This window comes from Saimiri boliviensis, chromosome 1, assembly GCF_048565385.1.
Source record: "Saimiri boliviensis isolate mSaiBol1 chromosome 1, mSaiBol1.pri, whole genome shotgun sequence".
Classification (NCBI taxonomy): Eukaryota; Metazoa; Chordata; class Mammalia; order Primates; family Cebidae; genus Saimiri; species Saimiri boliviensis.
In genome coordinates this window covers 241,711,398-241,736,508 of record NC_133449.1, presented here as the reverse complement: position 1 = coordinate 241,736,508, position 25,111 = coordinate 241,711,398, and the positions used below count along the sequence as shown (strand labels likewise).

General features: G+C 38.3%; 2 protein-coding genes across 10 annotated transcripts in view; one reads left to right on the top strand and one right to left on the bottom strand.

Annotated features, from left to right (window-relative positions):
• The window catches only part of TRAPPC13 (trafficking protein particle complex subunit 13), a 59,038-nt gene extending 48,322 nt beyond the window's left edge, over positions 1-10,716 (top strand). For 4 of the 8 annotated variants that reach the window (XM_074385398.1, XM_074385389.1, XM_010336575.3 and 1 more), the window contains 4 exons: positions 5,438-5,636; positions 7,076-7,176; positions 8,850-8,997; positions 9,124-10,716. In XM_074385398.1, coding sequence (XP_074241499.1) covers positions 5,438-5,636; positions 7,076-7,176; positions 8,850-8,997; positions 9,124-9,231 — 556 coding nt within the window. In that variant the 3' untranslated portion in view covers positions 9,232-10,716. Of the gene's footprint in view, positions 1-5,437; positions 5,637-7,075; positions 7,177-8,846; positions 8,998-9,123 lie in introns of all 8 variants that reach the window. The other 4 variants (XM_074385395.1, XM_074385384.1, XM_003925789.4 and 1 more) reach the window with 1 other exon arrangement.
• SGTB (small glutamine rich tetratricopeptide repeat co-chaperone beta) overlaps positions 10,534-25,111 on the bottom strand; it is a 56,135-nt gene continuing 41,557 nt past the window's right edge. For both annotated transcript variants that reach the window (XM_010336572.3, XM_003925791.4), the window contains exons 9-11: positions 16,458-16,495; positions 16,130-16,213; positions 10,534-14,577 (exon numbers count right to left, since the gene is read on the bottom strand). In XM_010336572.3, coding sequence (XP_010334874.1) covers positions 14,466-14,577; positions 16,130-16,213; positions 16,458-16,495 — 234 coding nt within the window. In that variant the 3' untranslated portion in view covers positions 10,534-14,465. The remainder of the gene's footprint in view (positions 14,578-16,129; positions 16,214-16,457; positions 16,496-25,111) is intronic.

Genomic DNA, 25,111 nt, shown 5'->3' with positions numbered 1-25,111 from the left:
TATTCAGGATTTCGACTTCTTCCTGGTTTAGGCTTGGGAGGGTGTAAGTGTCCAGGAATTTATTCATTTCTTCCAGGTTTACTAGTTTACATGCATGGAGTTGTTTGTAGTAATCTCTGATGGTAGTTTGTATTTCTGTGGAATCAGTGGTGGTATCCCCTTTATCGTTTTTTATTGCATCTATTTGATTGATTGTTCCCTCTTTTCTTTTTTTTTAATCTGGCTAGTGGTCTATTTTGTTGATCTTTTCAAAAACCAGCTCCTGGATTTATTGATTTTTTGAAGGATTTTTTGTGTCTCTATCTCCTTCAGTTCTGCTCTGATCTTAGTTATTTCTTGTCTTCTGCTAGCTTTTGAGTTTTTTGTATCTTGCTTCTCTAGCTCTTTCAATTTTGATGATAGGGTGTCGATTTTAGATCTTTCCTTTCTTCTCATGTGGGCATATATTACTATAAGTTTTTCTCTAGACACTGCTTTAAAGGTGTCCCAGAGATTCTGGTACATTGTGTCTTCATTCTTACTGGTTTCAAAGAACATCTTTATTTCTGCCTTCATTTCATTGTTTATCCAGTCAACATTCAAGAGCCAGTTGTTCAGTTTCCATGAAGTTGTGCGGTTCTTAGTTTCTGAATTCTGAGTTCTAATTTGATTGCACTGTGGTCTGAGAGACTGTTATGATTTCTGTTCCTTTGCATTTGCTGAGGAGTGATTTACTTCTAATTATGTGGCCAATTTTAGAGTAGGTGTGATGTGGTGCTGAGAAAAATGTATATTCTGTGGATTTGGGGTGGAGAATTCTGTAAATGTCTATTAGGTTTGCTTGGTCCAGATCTGAGTTCAAGTCCTGGATATCCTTGTTAATTTTCTGTCTTGTTGATCTGTCTAAAATTGACGGTGGAGTGTTCAAGTCTCCCACTGTTATTGTGTAGGAGTCTAAGTCTCTTTGTAGGTCATTAATATGTATCTGGGTGCTCCTATATTGGGCACGTATGTATTTGGGATCATTAGCTCTTCTTGTTGCATTGATCCTTTTACCATTATGTAATGTAATGCCCTTCTTTGTCTCTTTTGATCTTTGTTGGTTTGAAGTCTATTTTATCAGAGACTGTTTTTTTTTTTTCTCTCCATTTCCTTGGTAGATCTTTCTCCATCCCTTTATTTTAAGCCTATGTGTATCCTTGCACGTGAGATGGGTTTCCTGGATACAGCGCACTGAGAGGTTTTGACTTTTTGTCTAATTTGTCAGTCTGTGTCTTTTGATTGCGGCATTAGCCCATTTACATTTAAGGTTAATATTATTACGTGTGAATTTGATCCTGCCATTTTGATGCTAGCTGGTTGTTTTGCCCATTAGTTGACTCAGTTTCTTCATTGTATTGATGCTCTTTACCATTTGGTACATTTTTCGATTGGCTGGTACTGGTTGTTCCTTTCTATGTTTAGTGCTTCTTTCAGGAGTTCTCTTGTAAAGCAGGCCTGGTGGTGATGAAATCTCTGAGCAATTGCTTGTTCATAAAGGATTTTATTTCTCCTTCGCTTATGAAGCTTAGTTTGGCTAGATATCAAATTCTAGGTTGAAAATTCTTTTCTTTAAGGATGTTGAATATTGGCCCCCACTCTCTTCTGGCTTGTAGGGTTTCTGCAAAATCTGCTGTGAGTCTGATGGGCATCCCTTTGTGTGTAACCCGACCTTTCTCTCTGGCTGCCCTTAGCATTTTTTCCTTCATTTCAATCCTGGTGAATCTGACAATTATGTGCCTTGGGGTTGCTCTTCTTGAGGAATGTCTTCGTGGTGTTCTCTGTATTTCCTGGACTTGAATGTTGGCCTGCCTTGCTAGGTTGGGGAAGTTTTCCTGGATAATATCCCGAAGAGTGTTTTCCAGCTTGGATTCATTCTCTCCATTACATTTGATAGGTACACCTATCAAACGTAGATTAGGTCTTTTCACATAATCTTATATTTTTTGGAGGCTGTGTTCATTTCTTTTTTCTCTAATCTTGCCTTCTCATTTTATTTCATTGAGTTGATCTTCAATCTCTGATATTCTTTCCTCTGCTTGGTCAATTCAGCTATTGAAACTTGTGTATGCTTCACGAAGTTCTCATGTTGTGTTTTTCAGCTCCATCAATTCATTTATATTCCTCTCTAAGCTGTTTGTTCTAGTTAGCATTTCATCAGACCTTTTTTCAAGGTTCTTAGTTTCTTTACATTGGGTTAGAACATGATCTCTTAGCTTAGAGAAGTTTATTACCCACCTTCTGAAGCCTGTTTCTGTCAATTCATCAGACTCATTCTCGATCCAGCCTTGTTCCTTGCTGGTGATGAGTTGTGATCCCTTGGAGGAGGAGAAGCATTCTGGTTTTGGGTATTTTCATCCTTTTTGCACTGGTTTCTTCCCATCTTTGTGGATTTATATACCTGTGGTCTTTGTGGTTGTTGACTTTCAGATGGGGTCTCTGAGTGGACGTCGTTTTTGTTGCTGATGAAGTTATTTCTTTTCGTTTCTTAGTTTTCCTTCTAACAGTCAGGCTCCCCTGCTGAAGGACTGCTGGAGGTCCACTCCAGACCCTGCTTGTGTGGGGATCACCTGCAGCGGCTGCAGAACAGTAAGGATTGCTGCCAGTTTCTTCTGTTATCTTTGTCCCAGAAGGATACCCACCAGATGTCAACCTGAGCTCTCCTTTATGTGGTGTCTCTTAGGATATACGGGGGTCAGGGAGCTGCTTGAGGAGACAGTGTGTCTTTTATAGGTGCTCAAGTGCTGAGCTGTGAGCTCTGTTCTGTTCGGAGCTGCGGGGCAGATATGTTTAAGTCTGTTGCAGCAGAATGCATAACCGCCTTTTTTTCCCAGGTGCTCTGTCCTGGGAAGGTGGGGCTTTATTTATAAGTTCCTGTCATTCTGCTGCCTTTTTTCAGAGGTGCCTGCCCAGTGAGGAGGTAGCCTAGTCACAGTCCGCCAGCAGAGTTGTTGCTGACCTGCCATGGGCTTTACCCAGCTGCTGTGTGAACTTCCTTGCAGTTTTGCTTATAAGGGTATAGTTAGAACTGCCTCGGTAATGGCTGCCTCAGTAATGGCGGACTGCCTCGGTAATGGCGGACTGCCTGGATAATGACTACTGCCTCAGTCATGGTGGTCTGCCTCAGTAATGGCAGACTGCCTTGGTAGTGGTTCACTGCCTCTGTAATTGCAGATGCTCTTCCTCCCCACCCAAAGCCATACCATCCCAGGTCCAGCTGTGCTTGCTGTGAAACACTCAATCCAGAGCGTTACAAATTGTTGGTCTTTGTGGGGCTGGGACCAGCTGAGCCAGGTCACCTGGCTTACGGTTTCAGCCCCCTTTTTTTCACTTGAACGGGCGACTCTGTCTCCCAGGCATTCCAGTCGCTGACACCCGGATTTGTGTGAGTTTTTGTGCTGAGACCCATTGCACCAGCTGAAACAGCCACACTGGAGACTCATGGCACTTTTCCGCCTGGGAATCTCCTGGTCTGTGGGCAGTAAAAATTCATTTGAAAATGCGGTGATCACTTACCCTCTGCATTTTCGCTGAGAACTGCAATCCAGAGCTATTCCTTTTTGGCCATCTTGAATCCTCCCTCCTTTATTTATTTATTTAGAGACAGAATCCAGCTCTGTGAGCCAAGTTGGCATGCAGTGGCACTCTCTTGATTTAGTCTCACTGCAACCTTCACCTTCTGGGTTCAGACGATGCTGGTGCCTCAGCCTCAAATGATCTGTCCACCTCAACCTCCCAAAGTGCTGAGATTATAGGCATGAGCCACTGTGGCTGATCTACATCTTGTTTTAATGCGGAACATTTACTACAATTGATGAGCCAATATTGACACTTACTATTAACTAATATCTATAATTTACATTAGAGTTCATACTTTTTGTTGTATATTTTATTGTTTTTGGTTTTTGATTTGTTGTGTTTTAAGAGACAGGTCTCACTAATGTGTCCCAGGCTGAAGTCAGATTTCTGGGCTCAAGTGGTCCTCCCAAGTAGCTGGAACTATAGGCAAGTATTGTAGGTTTTGACAAATGTATAATGTATATCCACCATTACTATATTATGCAAAACACTTTCACTTTACCAGAAATCTCTATGCTCCATCTATTCATCCCTCCATTACATAAAAATAAAGATCCTAGCCCTTTGCATTCATTATATGTTTTAGTATACAAAGCACTTTGTCTTTTAAGTCTCATAAAAATCCAGTGAGGTAAATATGAAACCTATCATTGCTATCCTGCAAATGATAAAGTGGAGGAATGAGAAGGAATGGTGGAGAAGTTAAAAAGAGTAAGAGTGAATGTGGGTTTAAAAAAGAAATACTCTCTCAACATCAAAAGAAAAGAATATAGGAATAAATGATTTAGTATTTTGTGAAACGAAAATACATATGCCTTTACATAGCTAATTTAAAAGAGGAAGAATAAATGTAGGGTTGACAGTAATACCGATAAGAAGGTAATGGGCTGGATGTGGTGGCTCATGCCTGTAGTCTTAACCCTTTGGGAGGCTGAGGCCAGAGGATCGTTTGAGGCCCTGAGTTCTAGACCAGCCTAGGCAACTTAGAGAAACTCCATTACTACTAAAACATGTTTTTAATTAACTGGGCATGGTGTGTACTCCTGCAGTCCTAGCTCCTTGGGAGAGTGAGGCAGGAAAATCACTTGAGCCCACGAGTTCAAGGCTGCATTGAGCCATGATTGTACCACTGCATTCCAGCCTGGTGACAGAGAAACCCTGTATTAAAAAAAAAAAGAAGAAGAAGAATAAAAAGGTAATACCTTGGGAAAGTACCTGAATTTTTTAATTAGGAATGAAAAGTTTGCTTTTATATTATTAGGTTGGTTACAATTGAGGAAAACAATTTGCCATTGTCTTCTAGATATTTTAGTTCATTTTGAAATTTGCTTAGAATGGTATGTCTTTTATTAGTCTGTTGATAATTTTAGAGAAAAAAGACAGGATACTTCAGGTTCTGATTTCTATTGCACTTTTCAGTTAATTGATACACGTCCAATTTTATAAGTAATATGTTATATTCTATTATAAAGAACCTCCTTGAGCCAAGAAATTATAAGTTACAGTGAGCTATGATCATACCATTGAACTTTAGCCTGGGTGACAGAGAAAGACCTGGTCTCTTAAAATTATTTTTTTAAAAAAAGGACCCCATTTTGGAGTACCAATTACTATACAGAACCTCAGTATTTTCTATGTCAACTGAAAAAAATTAAAGAAAAATAAATCATCGCAGTGATTCTTTTTATTTGTTTTGAAATCACTAACATGTTCTACTGTTGATCTTTGGAGGTACATCATCCAGTTCCTATCCAAAGGAACAATCACAGCATCACAGCCATGGTTTCTCTTTTAAAAGATGCTAGAGAATTTTCTTTATCTCTGTCTCTGCCCCTTTCAGTGTATCTACGTTTAGGTCAAGAGCATATTTGCAGCCGATGGACACACGCCAGTATTTATACTGCCTAAAGCCCAAGAAGGAATTTGCAGAAAAAGCAGGCATCATTAAGGGAGTAACAGTAATTGGAAAACTGGATATAGTATGGAAAACAAATCTAGGTGAAAGGGGAAGGTTACAGACCAGCCAACTTCAAAGAATGGTGAGTTTGGAAAAAACTCCACTGGAGTGTGTGGGAGACAGGCAGTTAGAACAACTTAAATATTTTTACATCCATCAGTAAAAAAACTGGAGCACTATAAAAGCCATTAATATTACTAGAGAAGAAAAGATTAATAGTTTCACTGATAGGTGGGTAGAATGAAAAATGGTCAGTGTTAATTTATCCACAATACATGTGTTCTTTATCAAACAAATTGAAATAACTGCTTATCAAGTGTCGTTCCTTTGGTAACACATGCTCATTCTTCTTCTGATATCCAAATACATTAAGGTTTTCTATTTTGCATTGTCCTGAAACTCTTGGACTTACTACATTCACCTACTCGGTTCGTACCGTTTTTAAGATGTTAAAAATCCTGAGGCGGCCGGGCACGGTGGCTCACACCTGTAATCCCAGCACTCTGGGAGGCCAAGGCAGGCAGATCACAAGGTCAGGAGTTCGAGACCAGCCTGGCTGATACAGTGATACCCTGTCTCTACTAAAAATACAAAAATTAGCTGGGCATGGTGGCTCATGCCTGTAATCCCAGCTACTCAGGGGGCTGAGGCAGAATTGCTTGAACCCAGGAGGTGGAGGTTGCAGTGAGCTGAGATCGTGCCATTACACTCCAGTCTGGACAACAAGAGCAAAACTCTGTCTCAAAAAAAAAAAAAAAATATATATATATATATATATATATCCTGAGGCAACTCCTCAGAAGGTAAGTTCTACTAAAGTTATCTTATATGCATTGGTTGCATATTTTACCTAATTTCTGCTCTGAGAATAGGGATAGCTACCAGGCTTCTTTTTCTTATGCTTTTAAGAATATATGACAGGATCCTCCTTCCTTTATGCTGAATATTACATGTTTTGACATATTCTAAATTGTACTTTTCTTTCACTGTTTGAGGCAGTAATTAAAAAAAGATGATGACAGTAATGATCCATAGGACCACTTAAATATAGCCATGGCCTGTTCCAAGCCTCAGTGTTGTTATAGTCCATCCTAATTTGTGTGTCTTGTGAAAAGTCATGATTTTCTTCCTGGCTCCTTTTAACATCATCCTCCTCTTTCTTTAGAAAATAACCTTACCTATTTAGAGTATAGATATAGAGGCTACAGTACCTGGAAAGTGTCCCTTCAACTCCCTGAAATTTCTTGACTGACTGCTTACCTGTGAGATTCATTTTACCTCTACTGAAGATGGAGTAATTATTTATATAACAAATACAGTCCAGGTCTGCCAGGCTATTCCACAGGCAGTAGCTGCAAAAGAACGTATAATGAGGTAGAGTAAAGGGAGTTAGAAGTATTTTCTTAGAACATCAGCTTAGAAACCCAACAACTGTTGAGTGAATGTGCTGCTGCGGTGCCTTCATTAAAATAGAAAGGTTTTATGATAGATATGTATTAACTGTGTTGCTTGTTTTCTTAGGCTCCAGGTTATGGAGACGTTAGGTTGTCTTTGGAGGCAATACCAGATACCGTAAACCTTGAAGAACCTTTTCATATTACCTGTAAAATAACAAACTGCAGGTAATGCCACCGTTTGAGGATGGATGTCCTTTCTACCTCACCTACCTAGAAGAGAATTTTTAAATCTTTTTATTACTATCTCCTTTTGAGTTTCCTCTTGACATATAGCCTTCTCTAATGTTCATATTGAGTACTGTAAAATTTTTCATCTGGTAGCAGTATAATTACATATTTGTAAAAGCCTATTGTATATGCATCTTCTGTATTTTATTTCATTCATGCATCACACTCTATGAGGTGGGTATTCATTATTCACATTCTATGCCAGAGAAAGCCAACTCAGAGAGGCTAAGTGGCTTAGTCAATCTCAGAGGGCTAGAAAAGATGGGGCCAGAATTTTAAACCAGGTATATTTGACTTCAAAGTTTCTCTTCTCATTGTTTATACTTCCTTCACCAAAACATGAATTCTAATAGGTTCTTACATATTAATACATTATGAGTTAAAGTAGTAAGATTTTTTGAGGCATACTTGTACTTGAGCTGTATCTTGAGTATTAAGAAACCAAACATTGTTTATGGATTTAATGTAAGGGGAAATCATTGATTCAAAAACAGGGTTTTGACAGTAGAGAGAGAGCATAATCTGAATTATCAGGAAGCAAAGAGCACAGGGCTTTGAAACTAGAAAAAAATTGAATTAAGTCCCAATGCAGTCACCTCTGCTCCTACTTGCCTTACCACTTGGTTTGTATTATTATTATCTTTATTTTCCTTTCTATGTAAATGTTATTCTCTGCCCCTACACACCAGAGACATGCACAGACACATGCACACAACATATATAAATCTTAGTGGATTTTTGTGAAATTAATAATAGTCATGTAGTGCATCTACCCTGGTCGCTGGTACATAGTAGGCATCTCAAATGTTTGTTAGGGAGATACAGACATATACAAGTTAATACTATAAGGTCAATATGTCTACAAAAAAAATAAAATTTAAATAAGCAGTTTAAAATATGGAGCCAAGTATAAGAATAAACAGCTAAAGGAGCCATAAGTAGCCATGAATGGTGGTAGGAGGCTATTTTTCATTATGAGCCTTTCGGTTATTTTAAAAAGAACAATGTGCATACTTTCATTAAGTTTTTTTAACTTAACATATTTAAGCTGAACTGGTGATATCTGTTACAAACAGAAGGAGTCTTTTCTTGGTAAATAACTCGGTTAGCAAACCTGAATAGTGTTTATGTCTTACGCATCTTGCCAGTTGTTTTCCAAGTTATGGTAAAGTAACATAAAATATCAAAAGGACTAGACCAGAATCAGCTGTTTTCTTCTTTTCCTGTAGAGTACCTAACAGAAACAGTGAGAATGTATGGCAACAAGATTAGACACAAATGTCTGGAAGTCTCCCAGAAAAATGGCAAAACTGTTAACAGCAGATCAGCACCCCAGGAAGGAGGCCAGTGTTGAATGATAGAACTAGGAGGCCAACATCCAAACAGGCAGATTAGTCTAAGGCTGTTTTAAGTGCTAGAAGGTGTGACTTCCTTTCATAGTCCTGATTCTTTTTTAAGTGATATTAAAAATGTTATAATAGCTTTTCTCTTTCTGTTTTTTATTCTCCTGGACACTGAGAAAACAAGTTTACTGTCACTAGTAGAAATATCGCAGAACTTCTTTGTGAAATGAACAAGATTTATTCCTATTATTCTGATTCCTCCAGCAGTGAAAGGACTATGGATCTGGTTTTGGAAATGTGCAATACCAATTCCATCCACTGGTGTGGAATTTCAGGAAGACAGCTGGGAAAGCTGCATCCAAGTTCTTCGCTCTGTCTTGCCCTTACTCTGATTTCTTCAGTGCAAGGCCTGCAAGTATGCTGTCTTTTCAGAAATTCCAAGATTTGGGGGCTGTTAACCTATAAGTCATTTGTGATATCCATATTTTGTCTAAATGAATGAAAACTTAAGACTTACCTCTCTCTCTCTCTCTCTCAATAGAGCGTCTCCGGCTTAAGACTAACAGACACATTCTTAAAGAGAACATACGAATATGATGACATTGCACAAGTCTGTGTGGTATCTTCAGCCATTAAAGTGGAAAGCTGAAGGAAATTTCCAATGTTGTGCTTTTCATTTAGTTTCGCAGAACTGCTCTTTTTGTCACCTTTGTAAATGATGATGTCAGCAACAAATATGTTCTTTCCTGTAAAATGGTTACAATATTAAGTATTTGTTTTGAAGAGATCTGATTTTATCTTGTAAATTTTGTTCGAAATGAACATGTGTATGTTTTCTACACCTATTATTTCATTTCATTTTAGATGACCATTGAACTTCGTCCTCCAAAAGCTGTGTATTTGAAACCATTTGTTCCTAGCAAGTATCTAGAACAGGAGTCAGCAAACTTTTTATGTAAGGTACAGATACTAAATAGCTTAGACTTTGCATGCCATATGGTTTTTGTCACAAATACTGAACTCTGCCATTGTACTGCAAGAGCAGACAGTAGGCAAAAAAGGTACAGTGGTATACACAAAAAGAGGCAGTTGGACTCAGGAGGCTAAGGCAGGAGAATCACTTGAAAATTGCTGTAATCCAAGATCATGCCACTGCACTCTAGCCTGAGCAATAGAGCAAGACTCTCTCAAAAACAAAACAAAACAAAAAAACACAAAAGGCAGCTGGACAGATTTGGCCTGCAGGATATAGTCTGCTGACCTCAATCTAGAAGATATAGTTGCTTCTCAGAACTTTTCAATATTTTTTAAAGAAATATTTCAGTTTAGTCCAGTTTTTTTCCTAGCTATTCAGTCAACAGAAAAAGTTTACTTAAACCAATGGGGGTAGTCATCTTATAACTTGATATTTGCTAACACAGTATAAGCTTTCTAGTTGTTTTCAAAATTGCTATAATGGTTTGTGTCTGTGTTTATATAGTATGCCTACAAACATACATGTCTTTCAGGTACTAAACAGATCAGAGTTGGTTTTACATTTTGGGTTATTGGTTTTTTTCATTAACTCTAAACTAAGGATAATACTTACTTTCTAATTATGAGCCAAAAACTCCTGGTTCTTTTTTTTTTTTTTTCTCATTGTATAAGCCACTTACTTTCATAAGGTATATTTAAATAATTTCTATCTTCTGATGTGATTTCCAACTAAATTATGTATTACTGTTATAAAACTTTCTCCATGTAATCACACTTAGTTATCAGCAAAGTAGTGAGAAAGTTGAGGTTGTAAACAATTTTGCAGCATGAATGTAACAAGAAGTTTCAGTATTTTGTCAGGAAAACAAAAGCTTAGGCTGTTAAATAAAAAAGCTATCCTGTTTTGGTAAGTTGAAATTCAAGAATGTATGTATAATTTCTTAAATGTAACAGTGCATTAAATCAAAGACAAAAATTGGTTTTTCAATGCATAATTATTTATTGCCATGACAAATTGTTTGAATGAAAGCTATATTCACAAGGTTTGCACCTCATAATAATGAAATGTCTGTATAAAGTGCAAGCAGTGTAAAATTGAAGTCTCTTTGTCTCAAAATGATTAAGATTGATTAAATGATGAAATAACATTTTATAGCCACTGCACTGGATACTTGGATTGTTTTTCAAGCATCTTCTTATGACTGAATCTTCTGTTTCATTCTGTTTCAAATTTTAAAAGTAACATGATGGTCACTTGGAATCTGCTCTATATTTTAATTATAGTCTCTTCTGTTTATAAACAATAACTTAGACACATATTCATACTTTAAAGATTAGATAATGCCATCTTAGAGAGGATCTGTTTAACCTATATTATAAAAGTCAAATAGATACACAATTTGGTACATTAAATGAAAACATCATTTGCATATAGAGAACCTGTTCTGTTTTACATAGTATAATAGCTACAGCTACTACAAGAAATATGATTAGTGGAAGTCAAATATTTAGTAGAATGCTTAAAGAGTTACTTTAATAATGCCCTCTTATTTTTCGGTTAGATAGCAACTGTATTTCCCAGACAAGCAAGAAAATATATGGGGCATTTTTTATAGATTTAAAAGTAGCTAGCACAATCCAACCACACAAAACTTTTTTGAAATAGCTTGCAATGCTGTGATTCCAAAGTGATGAAGTTACTTGAAGAGCAAAAATGGCTTGAATAGAATGAAAATGTATGTAAGTGGACAGATAGCATCTAGATTGAATTTGTTACAGGTTGTATGTTAGCAAAGAAACACACAGAAAAATGAAATCGAAGCAATACACCAATTCCCATTATTTCATATAAAAAGAATGACTAACTTAACTATAGATGTTAGCACATGAAAACATTGCTTTACAGTTTTTTTCTTATAGTATCTTTGGGTAATAATTGGCCAAATAAAATGAGTTGGGAAGTGTTTCCTCCTCCTCTGCTACTTAGAAGAGATTGTTTAGAATTGGTATTATTTCTCCCTTAAGTGTTTAGTAAAATTCACCACTGATGTTATCTGGGCCTGTAGTTTTCTTTCCAGGAAGGTTTTTAACTTAAATACAAGCTCAATTTCCTTAATAAATATGGGTCATTTAGTTTATCTATTTCTTCAGTGAGCTTTCTAGTTTGTATCCTATAGGGAATTTGTTTCATCTAAGTTGTTAAATATACAATCCTTGAGTTCGTCATGGTGTTTTCTAGCTAGCCTGTTAATACCTGTAGTGACTATAGTGTATGCCCTCTTTCATTTCTGTCACTGTTAATTTGTAGCTTATCTTATTGCTCTAAAAGCATTTTTAATGCACTCGATAGTTACGCTAGAAACTTCTTATTCAACACCGAATGAGTGACTAATTTTTAATTAAGGATCTATTTTTTATATCACAGTAATATGTTATATGTGATTAGTAGTACTTCATTCTGTATAATACTGGAATACTAGGAATTCATTCTTAGTGAAAAATGAAGTTGGCTTAGATGGAATACGAATTTAACTTCTGAGGGTCTAAGACTTAAATTCTGCTCTTTTTAAATTCTGCGGAACTATATCTCTACAGATCTTCATTGTAGCTCTAGCGCAGGTGCTTGGGTGTCTACAAGTCTAATTGAGAAACCTCTAGTGTTCCTCTAAATTAGAGTCCTTGTATCTATATCAAAACCACCTCGTGTACTGTTTAAAATGGCCATTCCTAGGCCTTATTACAGGACCTGCTATATCAGAATTGAACATGTGGCCCTGAATCTGCATCTTTAATGAATTCTCCGGTGATTCTTACAATGAAGATATAGAACTACTGCTCTAATGTTACAAAGGAGAAAGAGAAAAGTTGGTTTTTAAACTTCAAGATACAAAATAATTAGTCTTTTTTCTTTCTTTTTTTTTTTTTTTTTTTTTTTTGAGTGGAGTCTTGCTGTCACACAGGCTAGAGCGTGGTGGAGCAATCTCGGCTCACTGCAACCTCCACCTCTCAGGTTCAAGCAATTCTCATGCCTCAGCCTTCCAAGTAGCTGGGATTACAGGCACCCGCCACCACACGAGGCTAATTTTTGTATTTTCAGTAGAGACAAGGTTTTACCATGTTGGCCAGACTGGTCTCAAACTCCTGACCTCAAGTGATCTGCCTGCCTCAGCCTCCCAAAGTGCTGGGATTACAGATATGAACCATTGTGCCAGGCCAGTTAGTCTTTTGATAATGGTTCCATGAGGCCTAATCATCGGAATTATTACTAATTTAATTTTATATTACTTCGTGGCCAGGCACAGTGGCTCACACCTGTAATCCCAGCACTTTGAGAGGCCAAGGTGGGCAGATCATTTGAGGTCAGGAGTTCAACACCAGCCTGGCCAATATGATGAAACCCCATCACCATCAAAAACAAAAATTAGCTGGATGTCATGGCAGGCACCCATAATCCCAGCTACTCAGGGGGTTGAGGGTTGAGAATTGCTTGAACCCAGGAGGTGGAGGTTGCAGTGAACTGAGATCACAACACTGCACTCCAGCCTGGCAACAGAGTAAAACTCCATCTCAAAAAAACCCCACAAAATTTACATTACTTCCTTTTTCAGTTTTCCCTCACAAAACTTGTGAAGTCATTACATGTCAGCACCCATTTCATGATTAATAAACAAAAAATATATTCTACTTGGAATTTAATTAAACTCTCACCCTCACTGTAGTTAGACCCATGCCATTAATGCCTAATGCTCCTTTTCTCCACTAATATGGCATCTAATTTATAATAAAGATTTTAAGTCTCTTGATATATTTAAATTGCATCAAATTTAAACTATGTTAATTATAAGACTGGCATGCTAAGCCAAATTATCACAGATTACATAAACGAGCAATGTTAGTGATAGATGATGCTTTTTGTTATCCATCAAATAATTACTAAGTTTTCTTTTTTTAAAAAAAAAATCAGTGTTTATGGACACACAGTTAAATACCATTTAGAAAATCCTTAACTTAGGAGCAAGTCACTGGCTTAGTTAAATGTGTTTACATTTGACAGTTTCCAAGGGAAGGTTACCACTGGGGAAATTTTGGTAATTAAGTCAAACAGTGATATCACTGACCTAACCAGTGCATTAAGGATTTCTAAATGTATTTTATTGTGTATTTAGCGTAAGTGGCCATGCTAATGTTATCAATACCAAACTGCATACAAGATTAGTTAAGAACTATGCAGAAAACCTGAGAATCCTACCTTTACTTTCTATACAATCACATTACCAATTTTTTTTCTTTTCAAAACATCCATCAAGTGCTACTTCCTAACAACTCTTAAGATTCCCTGTTTGCCAGAACAAGCAACATTAAAGATACTGGTTCCCATGTTATTTATTCATTACTGATAGTACTTATCAAAGCTAAACCTAGATAATATTCCTTCTCTCCTGACATACTGCTCAGTGGCAGGTACATGCCTTCTCAACCAGCATAGGAAACCTTTCCTTTGGGTCATTTCACCTCTCAAAAAAACTTTACTTAAGGGAAATTGGAGCTAAAGAGCTTACCAACAAATAGCCCTACTAGAGTTCAATAAATATACTTTGCTATTAAATCTAATATACAAATATGATAGAAGTTTGAAAATGGAACCTTATCCCAGTGCTGTATTGGCACTTAACAAGGCCAGTGATCATTTCCAAAGGAGTCATGTTATGTTTTGAGTCTGTTTGTGATAAACCTATTGTCTAAACGGATTTATTCTTTGAGAATATACACAAGAGGTTTTCCTCCATTATTTTCAAACATCAGTTATGGTGTTTGGTTTTTTGAAGGAGGGAGGGGGTACTATCTACAACAAATACTTCATTCATAGCCATAAACTATTTGTATCCTGGGCTTCAGCCCCTGGTCAAATCAGGAATGCTCTTCAGCGCTGCTGCTGAATGATCTGCTCCGGATGTGATTTCTCAGTTGCTCTATAAGTTCAGGATTTTGTTGCTGTATCTGCTGAGCAAACTGTTGTCCCCTGTAGTAAAGATGCAACGTGGTTTGAATAGGGAATTACCAGTTACATTCACCCATGCAAAAAGAACTGCAGAAAATGTGGAAGCTACCTACAGGGGGCTTTTTCTATAAAAACAAGTTTTAGAGCCACAACTTTAGTATCTACGAGTTTACCAATACCTCCATATAGCATAATTACAATGCAGTGTTCTTTATAAGAAACAAAACACCCATGCTAATAAAATGAATACTTCAGCTGGGTGAAATCTACTTCTACAGTGCTAATAACAAAGAAGCAAAGGGCTAAGAAGTGTATGTTTTTATTGTATGTGCTCAAATATAATGCTTTTATACATAAGTCTTAACAGTCTCATATAACACCCAGTTTGGGATGCTTTGGGAGGTCACCTAACAACTAATTTTAAAAACACTAAGAAGTTTATCACAAATTCTAGTGTGTGACCCTCTATTGGCAGTGTTAGGCATTACTATATGCCACTTAAAAGTCATTCTAAAAATGCAATATTCTAAGTGGATACACGGTTGTGATGACAAACAACAAATGGTACTGTGGCTTCATATAAAGCGTCCAGCAATAGCATCAGACACAGTTTCAAAACTCAAAGTTATCTTCACCAATTTAAGTGAAGGCAATGTGCTCAAGTAACAAGATGATGCAGGTAGTTCCTCTAAGTGTTGACAGGAACTGAAAAAGTTTGAATAAAATAGTTTCCTGAATTGTTTCCTGAACGTTAAAGTATGTTAACGTGATTTTAAACTATGTATGTGTACCTAAATTGATATATATTTTAAGTAGATACTTGACTTTCATCTGTGTCCCTGAGTAGTTTGAAGTCTGCTAAAAAAAAAACTTTTTCTTGGCTCTTCATTGGAAAAAAAAATGGGGGATTAATAGCTTTATATATATGAGATCACAATTTATTTGTAGATACAACTTTTACTGTTTGTCTCCATACCCTCAAAGTACCGGGTCACCAATCCTTGAGACCCTCTGTAACCAAAGATATTGTAATGATGCCACCACTTAGAAAACCGAGGACCCTAATTTCATTCTGACAACACAATCAAGTAAAATTAAAATTAGGCTGCAAATGAAAAGACTGAATGTGCTTTGGCGTCTTTAGTAAGTCACTAACCTGTACCTCAGTTTCTCTAGACATTGAGTAGGGATATAAATTATCTACTTTTCTAATATCTGTCCCTCACCTGCCTTATTGAGATGGTGCCAGAAAAGGAAAAAAAAAAAATTCTGTTGGTACTTGACTGTCCCTTTTTAATAAAGCATGATGAGTAGGGAGGAAAAAAACATAATGAACATATGATTCTTTTTCTCAACAGACAGGGCTGGCCAGACCAGGTCTGGAACGCTGCCCTGCAGTCTTAAAAAGTAGTTCTAATTCATGAACTTCTTTCAGATTTAGTAAGTTTAAGGAAGCCAATATTACTAACAGTAAAAGATAAAAATTTAAAAAGAATGCCATTACCCCTCACCATAGAGATAAGCTGTAAAACATAAAGACATCTTCACTATGTCTATTTTAAATAATACTTACGCTTGGATGAGGCTTGACAGGTCAGTTAGGCCCCCAACTCCAGCAGCAGGTCCCCCAATGGCATTTGTCATCATCCCTGACATTCTAGAATACACAAGAAATACATCACTGGGATTGGTGTATATTCTTGACAAGTAAGACAACTGGACGAGGAGAAGTTAATAAAATATGCCCATGTTATGCCAGAAGCTAGACCAAATGCGTATAGCTTTAAGCTCCAACTGACTGCCATTTGGAACAGTTTCATCATTTTTGAGCTGATGTGCTCAAATTAGGAGGCTGGCAAGTAGAATCAGGGAAATGTAATAAGCCATTTCTATATACTTACAGCTGTTGAACTTGAGGGTTCTGCATTAAACTTGCTGCCTGGAATTGAAAAATAGCACCTCCCATTAAAGGCAGTTAATATATGTAGGGATTTTTAACAAAGATTTTTTTTTGGAAGAATGAAAGCTAACTCATGTATGCACTAACGTTTTGTAAAGTTTCAGTGTGCTATGCAAAGTAAATGGGAACATAAAAAGAGAGGAAGTACTAGAAAAAGTGCCATTAAGAAGGCATGGTGAGGATACAGAGATTACAAACAACACTATAAACTGAGGACATTGACAGCAGTTTACTTACTACACTGATCACCTCAGTTAAGCCAAAAGGAAAAATAGGAACTTTAAAAGTATAGTTAAAGAATCTCCTACACTTGAGAAGGTCCATTCCAAATGAGCTCTTAAGAGATGTGACTTTGCTCCACAGGGCTCAGCAGTTTTAATCCTTCCCATGCTTACAACAGCACAGAGAATTAAGTTGATGTGCACACACACTTTTAAAACACTCTATTTTGAAAGCATCACAGTTTCTTTGGCCTCAAATTGGGACTATCAACAATATTCATATAAAATTTGAATTTAGTCTAAATCTTTATAGACAATAGTTTTTATTCAGGGACTCTCTATGAAGTATTGGGCACTTGGTTGTATTACCAGAAAGATCACTGACTGATTTGCAAATAATTCAAAACTTTCCTCAAATCCCAGTCAGGACTGGTGCCTCTGAGCCAACCCATAAGTGCTAAGGGCATTACACAGGAAAAGCCAGACGTATGCGCTGTAAACATTTTGCAATCCCTTTAAACTGGCTCTGCAATAGCCGTTCTTTCCATTCTCACAGAATCTAGGAACTAGAAGAAATTTAGAGCAGATTGATGGCTTTTCCAGTCACTTTTCAGTAAGCAGTCCTCCTGTCACTTTAAGTTGTATAGAATGACCTTCAGTTCAGTAATTAATGTCTCAGTGTAACAACCAAATACATAAAGCTTCATTTATAGGTAAAACTTTTTCCTTCCCTAGCATGGGCCTGCTACACATTGGCCAGTTGCGGCAGAAAAGAGGCAACAGTGACTGCTCTGTTTCCTATAGCAGGGGTCCCCAACCCTTGGGCCACAGACGGTTAGGAACCAGGCTGCAGAGCAGCAGGTTAGCAGTGGACGAGTGAGCATTACTGCCTGATCTCCACCTCCTGTCAGATCAGCTGCAGCATTAGATTCTCAGAAGAGCAAAAACCCTATTGTGAACTGCACATATGACAGATCTAGGTTGAGTGCTCCTCAGGAAAAAATAATGATTCTCCCCATCCTTCTCTTACCCTCTATGCCTGGTATGATTCATGGAAAAATGGTGTTCCATGAAACTAGTCCCTGTTGCCAAAAAGTTTGGGGACTGCTGTTCTATAGTGCTTTTTTTTTTTTTTGTCACCCAGACTGGAACGCAATAGCATGACCTCAGCTCACTGCAACCTCAGTCTCCAGGGTTCCAGCAATTCTCCTGCCCCAGCCTCCCAAGTAAGTGGGATTACAGGTGTGCACCACCACATCCAGCTAATTTTTGTATTTTTAGTAGAGACAGGTTTCACCAGGTTGGCCAGGATGGTCTGGAATGCCTAACCTCAAGTGATCCGCCCACCTCAGCCTCCCAAAGTTCTGGGATTACAGGCATGAGCCACCAGGCCCAGGCCTATAGTGCTTTATCCTGTAGTGCTTCTAGTCCTCTTCCCCCAACTCATGATGAAGAGTTCTGGCCCTCCAGGGTGAGGGTTAAATGGAGGGAAAGGTGAATGGAACAGGAAAGTTCTTATTTGATGACTGGTATTATCTTACTAGTTTTGCATTGGTGCTCTTTTTTTTTTTTTTTTTTGAGACGGAGTTTTGCTCTTGTTACCCAGGCTGGAGTGCAATGGCACGATCTCGGCTCACCGCAACCTCCACCTCCTGGGTTCAGGCAATTCTCCTGCTTCGGCCTCCTGAGTAGCTGGGATTACAGGCACGCATCACCACGCCCAGCTAATTTTTTGTATTTTTAGTGGAGACAGGGTTTCACCATGTTTACCAGGATGGTCTCGATCGCTTGACCTTGTGATCCACCCGCCTTGGCCTCCCAAAGTGCTGGGATTACAGGCTTGAGCCACCGCGCCCAGCCACATTGGTGCTCTTTGAGTTTGCAAGGTGTTAAAAAACTGCTGTAGTTCTCTTACAGGGTACTTTCTAGTGTTCTTCAGACACTTCTCCCTTCCCTACACCCCTGGAGATTTCCCATCTATTCTTTGAAAAGGGTAATTTATTCTCTGGATGGATGAGAGTACTTTCGCTTCAGTCTCAGGTTCTTGGCAGTCCTCCATAGATTATCTGTGTTGGGATCCTGCCGCACTTCCAAGAAAGCCTCTTGGACATATTCAGACACACTCTCTCACAACTGTGTGTGCTCACCTTGGTCCACGGGAAACACCTCTGCTCCACTGTCATCAGTATAGTAACTGCCCAAACCACACAGCTAATTCTGCCACTGGCTTTCCAGTTGAACATCAGGTAGAAAGTCTCTGGACCAGAAAAGCCCTTTCTCAATGGGGGCTTGAGATGAGAGCAAACTTCCCTACTTCCTTCATATATGGAGCCCTAGAACTCTAATAGCTCTCTCCAAAAATCATGTTTTTATCTCTATCAACCTGGCCCTTTTTACAAGTCACAAAACATGTTTTTTATCCCCATCTTTTGCAACTCCTACATGGTGGTCTCACACCTTACTTTGGTACATAGCAGCTTGGAGCCTAAGCCAAATCTGAAGCTAGAAGAATTCCATTTTCACATCCTGTTACAATTCGATAACCTGAGTCCTAGAATGGGTAACCATGCTTAAAAAAAAAAAAAGTCACAAGACCTACAAAACATGTATTTGCCAGCACGGTAAGCATTTTTCCCCATGAAATTTGACGGGGAAAAATAAAAACAACGGATTGCTAAAAAGACTTATCTCACTGAGAATGAGTCATCTGTGCATTTCAGTTCAACAGAAGACGTAACTGATGCCAGACATATTTTTTTGAAGGAAACAAAAAATGAATAAAAACCGATTTCTGCCCTCCAAGGGCATATCATGTGATAGAATAATTCTCATCCAAAAAACAGTCACCCCAGGAGCTTGATAACATCTTAGACCCACTAAATCAAAGTTACAACATACTGGGCCACAACATGTGTGTTCTCAAAAAGACCCATAAATTAATAAATTATTTTGTTGGTTTGAAGAATAGAGGACTATATATATATATATATATATATATATATATATATATACACACACACACACACACACACACACACACATACACACAGACACACAGACACACACAGACACGACTCTTAAGATAGAAAACAAGGCAGACAATGCTGAGGGGCAAGCCTAGGGAACCACAGTGACCAAATACTCAGACTGCAGATGTTAGATATCTTCCTAAGACCACTTTTACGTAAGAGAATAGTTTTTTGTTTGGATGGTTGATTGTTTTGGTTTTTTGTTTTTGTTTTTTGAGATGGAGTCTCACTCTGTTGCCAAGGCTGGAGTACAATGGCATAATCTTGGCTCACTGCAACCTCGGCCTCCCAGGTTCAAGCAATTCTCTTGCCTCAGCCTCCCAAGCAGCAGGGATTACAGGTGCCTGCAACCACACCTGGCTATTTTTTGTACTTTTAGTAGAGACAGGGTTTCACTATGTTGGCCAGGCTGGTCTCGAACTTCTAACCTCGTGATCTGCCTGCCTTGGCTTCTCAAAATGCTGGGATTACAGGCATGAGCCACCGCGCCCAGCCAAGACAGTAGTTTTTAACTTTTCGTATATTGGCAGACTCCTGTGCCAATTTGATGAAAAACATGATACTCTCCCTGGAAAAATGCACATATACACATGTACACAGATTTTTTTTTTTTTTTTTTGAGACGGAGTTTCGCTCTTGTAACCCAGGCTGGAGTGCAATGGCACGATCTCAGCTCACCGCAACCTCCGCCTCCTGGGTTCAGGCAATTCTCCTGCCTCAGCCTCCTGAGTAGCTGGGATTACAGGCACGTGCCACCATGCCCAGCTAATGTTTTGTATTTTTAGTAGAGACGGAGTTTCACCATGTTGACCAGGATGGTCTCGATCTCTTGACCTCGTGATCCACCTGCCTCGGCCTCCCAAAGTGCTGGGATTACAGGCTTGAGCCACCGCGCCCGGCCTGTACACAGATTTTTATACACAATTTTGGGGAAATCCCTGAGCTTCCTGAAGTACATCCATGGCTTTCCCACAGGAGGCACATGGACAGGTTAAGAACCCTGCCATTCAGTCAGAGAGAAAGGCGAGACCACTTACAAAGGGAAGCCTATTAGACTAATAACAGATCTTTCAGCAGAAATCCTACAAGCCAGGAGAGATTGGAAACCAATATTCAACATTCTTAAAAGGATTTCCAACCCAGAATTTCACATCTGGCTGAACGAAGCTTCATAAGCAAAGGAGAAATAAGATCATTTTCAGACAAGCAAAGGCTGACAGAATTCGTTACTACCAGACCTGCCATACAAGAGCTCCTGAAGAAAGCACTAAATATGGAAAGGAAAAACTGTTACCAGCCACTACAAAAACACACCGAAGTACATAGACCAGTGACACTATAAAGCAACCACATAAGTCTGCAAACTAACCGGCTAGCATCATGATGACAGGATCAAATTTACACATACTACTACTAATCTCAAATGTAAATAAATGTCCCAATTAAAAGACACAGAATAGCAAGCCAGATTAAAAAAAAAAAAAAATCCATCAGTGAGATGCAATCAAGAGACCCACTACATGTACAAAGGCACACATAGGCTCAAAATACAAAGATGGAGGAAAATTTACCAAGCAAATGGAAAACAGAAAAAAGCAAGGGTCATAATTCTAGTTTCTGACAAAACAAACTTGAAACCAACGAAGATCAAAAAAGACAAAGGAGGAGGAGGAGGTTGCAGTGGGCCATGATGGCACCATTGCACTCCAGCCTGGTGACAGAGCAAGACTCTGTCTCAAGAAAAAAAAAAAAAAAAGACAAAGAAGGGTATTACATAATGGTAAAAGGTTCAATTCAACAAGAATAGCTAACTATCTTAAATATATATGCACCCAATACAGGAGCACCCAGATTCATAAAGCAAGTACTTACAGAGCTTCGAAGAAACTAGACTCCCACACAATAATAGTGGGAGACTTTAAAACTCTACTGACAATATTAGATAGATCATCAAGACAGAAAACGAATAAAGATATTCAGAACCCGAACTCAGCTCTGGATCAAGTAGACCTGATATCTACAGAACCCTCCACCCAAAACAACAGAATATTCTTCTCATCACCACGCGACACTCAATTCACTCAAAAACACACAACTACATGGAAACTGAACAACCTGCTCCTGAATGACTTTTGGGTAAATGATGAAATTAAGGCAGAAATCAGGAAGTTCTTTGAAACTAATGAGAACAAAGATAAAACATACCAGAATCTCAGACACAGCTAAAACAGTGTTAAGAAAGAAATTTAGAGCACTAAATACCCACATCAAAAAGCTATAAAGATCTCACATTGACAACCTAACATCTCAACTAAAAGAACTAGAAAAACAAGAGCAAACAAACCACAAAGCTAGCAGAAGACAAGAAATAACCAAGATCAGAGCTTAACTGAAGGAGACAGAGACACAAAAAAAACCATCAAAAAAAGCAAACAAACAAAAAACAATGAATCCAGGAGCTGGTTTTCTGAAAAAAATTAATAAACTAGATAGACCACTAGTTATACTATTGAAGAGGAAAAGAGAAGATTCAAACAAACGCAATCAGAAGTGATATGGGGGATATTACCATCGACCCAACAGAAATACAAACAACCATCAGAGAATACTATAAACAATCCTATGCACATAAACTAGAAATTTCACTAATCAATTTCTGGAAGAAATGGATAAATTCCTGGACACATATACCCTCCCAAGGATGAACCAGGAAGAAAATAAATCCCTGAATAGGCCAATAATGAGTTCTGAAATTGAGGCAGTAATAAATAGCCTACCAACCAAAACAAAAGCCCAGGACCAGATGAATTCACAGCTGAATTCTACCAGAGGTACAAAGAAGAGCTGGTACCATTCCTACAGAAATTATTCTAAAAAACTGAAAAGGATGAACTCATCCCCAACTCATTCTGTGAAGCCAACATCATCCCAGTACCAAAACGTGACAAAGAACAACAAGAAAAAGAAAACTTCAGGCCAATATCCTTGATGAACATTGATGGAAAAATCCTCAGCAAAATATTGGCAAAACAAATCCAGTAGCACATCAAAAAGCTTAAAATTCACCAGCAAGGAGGCTTCATTCCCAAGATGCAAGGCTGTGTCTACATAAGCAAATTAATAAATGTGATTCATCTCATAAACAGAACTAAAGACAAAAACCCCATGATTATCTCAATAGATGCAGAAAAGGTCTTTGAAAAAATTCAACATCCCTTCATGTAAAAAACTCTCAATAAACTAGATATTGAAGGAACAGACCTTAAAATAATAACAGCCATATATGACAAACCCACAGCCAATATCACACTGAATGGGCAAAAGCTCAACGTATTCCCCCTTGAAAACCAGCACAAGATGAAAAAGTCCTCTTTCACCACTCCTATTCAACATATTAATAGTATTGGAAGTTTTGGCCAGGGAAATCAGGCAAGAGAAAGAAATAAAGGGTATTCAGTTAGGAAGAGAGGAAGTCAAACTACCCCTGTTTACAGATGACATGATCCTGTATCTAGAAAACCCCACTGTCTCAGTCCAGAAGTTTCTTAAGGTGATAAGCAACTTCAGTACAGTCTCAGCATACAAAAAGCATACAAAAATCAATGAGCAAAAATCACTAGCATTCCTACATACCAACAATGGGCAAGTTGAGAATCAAATCACAAACGAGCTCCCAGTCACAATTGCCACAAGAATAAAATACCTAGGAATACAACTAACAGGCAAAGCGAAGAAACTCTTCAAGAAGAACTACAAACCATTTCTTAAAGAAATCAGAGATGACACAAATCGAAAAACATTATATGCTCATGGATGGGAGGAATCAATATCATGAAAATGACCATATTGCCCCAAGCAATTTATATATTAAATGCTATTCTCATTAAACTACCATTGACATTCTTCACAGAATTAGAAAAAAAAAACAATTTTAAAATTCATATGGAGCCGGGCGCGGTGGCTCACGCCTGTAATCCCAACACTTTGGGAGGCCAAAGCAGGCAGATCATGAGGTCAAGAGATCGAGACCATCCTGGCCAACAAAGTGAAACCCCGTCTCTACTAAAATATAAAAAGTAGCTGGGCGTGGTGGCACATGTCTGTAGCCCCAGCTACTCGGGAAGCTGAGGCAAGAGAATTGCTTGAACCCAGGAGGCAGAGGTTGCAGTGAGCCAAGATTGCACCATTGCATTCCAGCCTGGCACCTGGCAACAGAGCAAGACTCTGTCTCAAAAAAAAAAGAAAAGAAAAGAAAAGAAATTCATATGGAACCAAAAAAGAGCCCTAATAGCCAAGGCAATCCTAAATGAAAAGAACAAAGCTGAGGCATCATGCTACTCAATTTCAAACTATACCACAGGGCTACAATAACCAAAACAGCATGGTACTGTTACAAGAACAGACACATAGACCAGTGGAACAGAACTGAGAACACAGAAATAAGACCTCACACCCACAACCATCTGATCTTTGACAAACCTGACAAAAGCAATAAGGAAAAGATTCCCTATTTAATAAATGGTGCTGAGAGAACTGGCTAGTCATATGGAGAAAATTGAAACTGGACCCCTTTGTTATACCATATATATACAAAAATCAGTGCAAGGTAGATTAAAGACTTAAATGTATAACTCAAAACTATAAAAACCCTAAAAGAAAACCTAGGCAATACCATTCAAGACATAGCACAGGCAAAGATTTCATGATGGAGATGCCAAAAACAATTTCAACAAAAGAAAAAATTGACAGATGGGATCTAATTAAATAAAGAGTTTCTTTTCCACACCAAAAGAAACTATCAACAGAGTAAACAGACAACCTACAGCAGGCGTCCCCAAACTATGGCCAGTATGCGGCCCCCTGAGGCCATTTATCCAGCCCCCCCGCCGCACTTCAGGAAGGGGCACCTCTTTCATTGGTGGTCAGTGAGAGGAGCACAGTATGTGGCAGCCCTCCAACGGTCTGAGGGACAGTGAACTGGCCCCCTGTATAAAAAGTTTGGGGACACCTGACCTACAGAATGGAAGAACATTTTTGCAATCTATCCATCTGACGAAGGTCTAATATCCTGCATCTATAAAGAACTTAAACAAATTTACAAGAAAACAAACAACCCCATTATAAAGTGGGCAAAGGAAATGAACAGACACTTCTCGAAAGAAGATGTATACGTGGCCAACAAACATATGAAAAAAACAGCTCAACGTCACTGATCATTAGAGAAGTGCAAATCAAAACCACAATGAGATACCATTCACACCAGTCAGAATGACTATTATTAAAAACTCAAAGAACGGGCCAGGTGTGGTGGCTCACACCTATAATCCCAGCACTTTAAGAGGCCA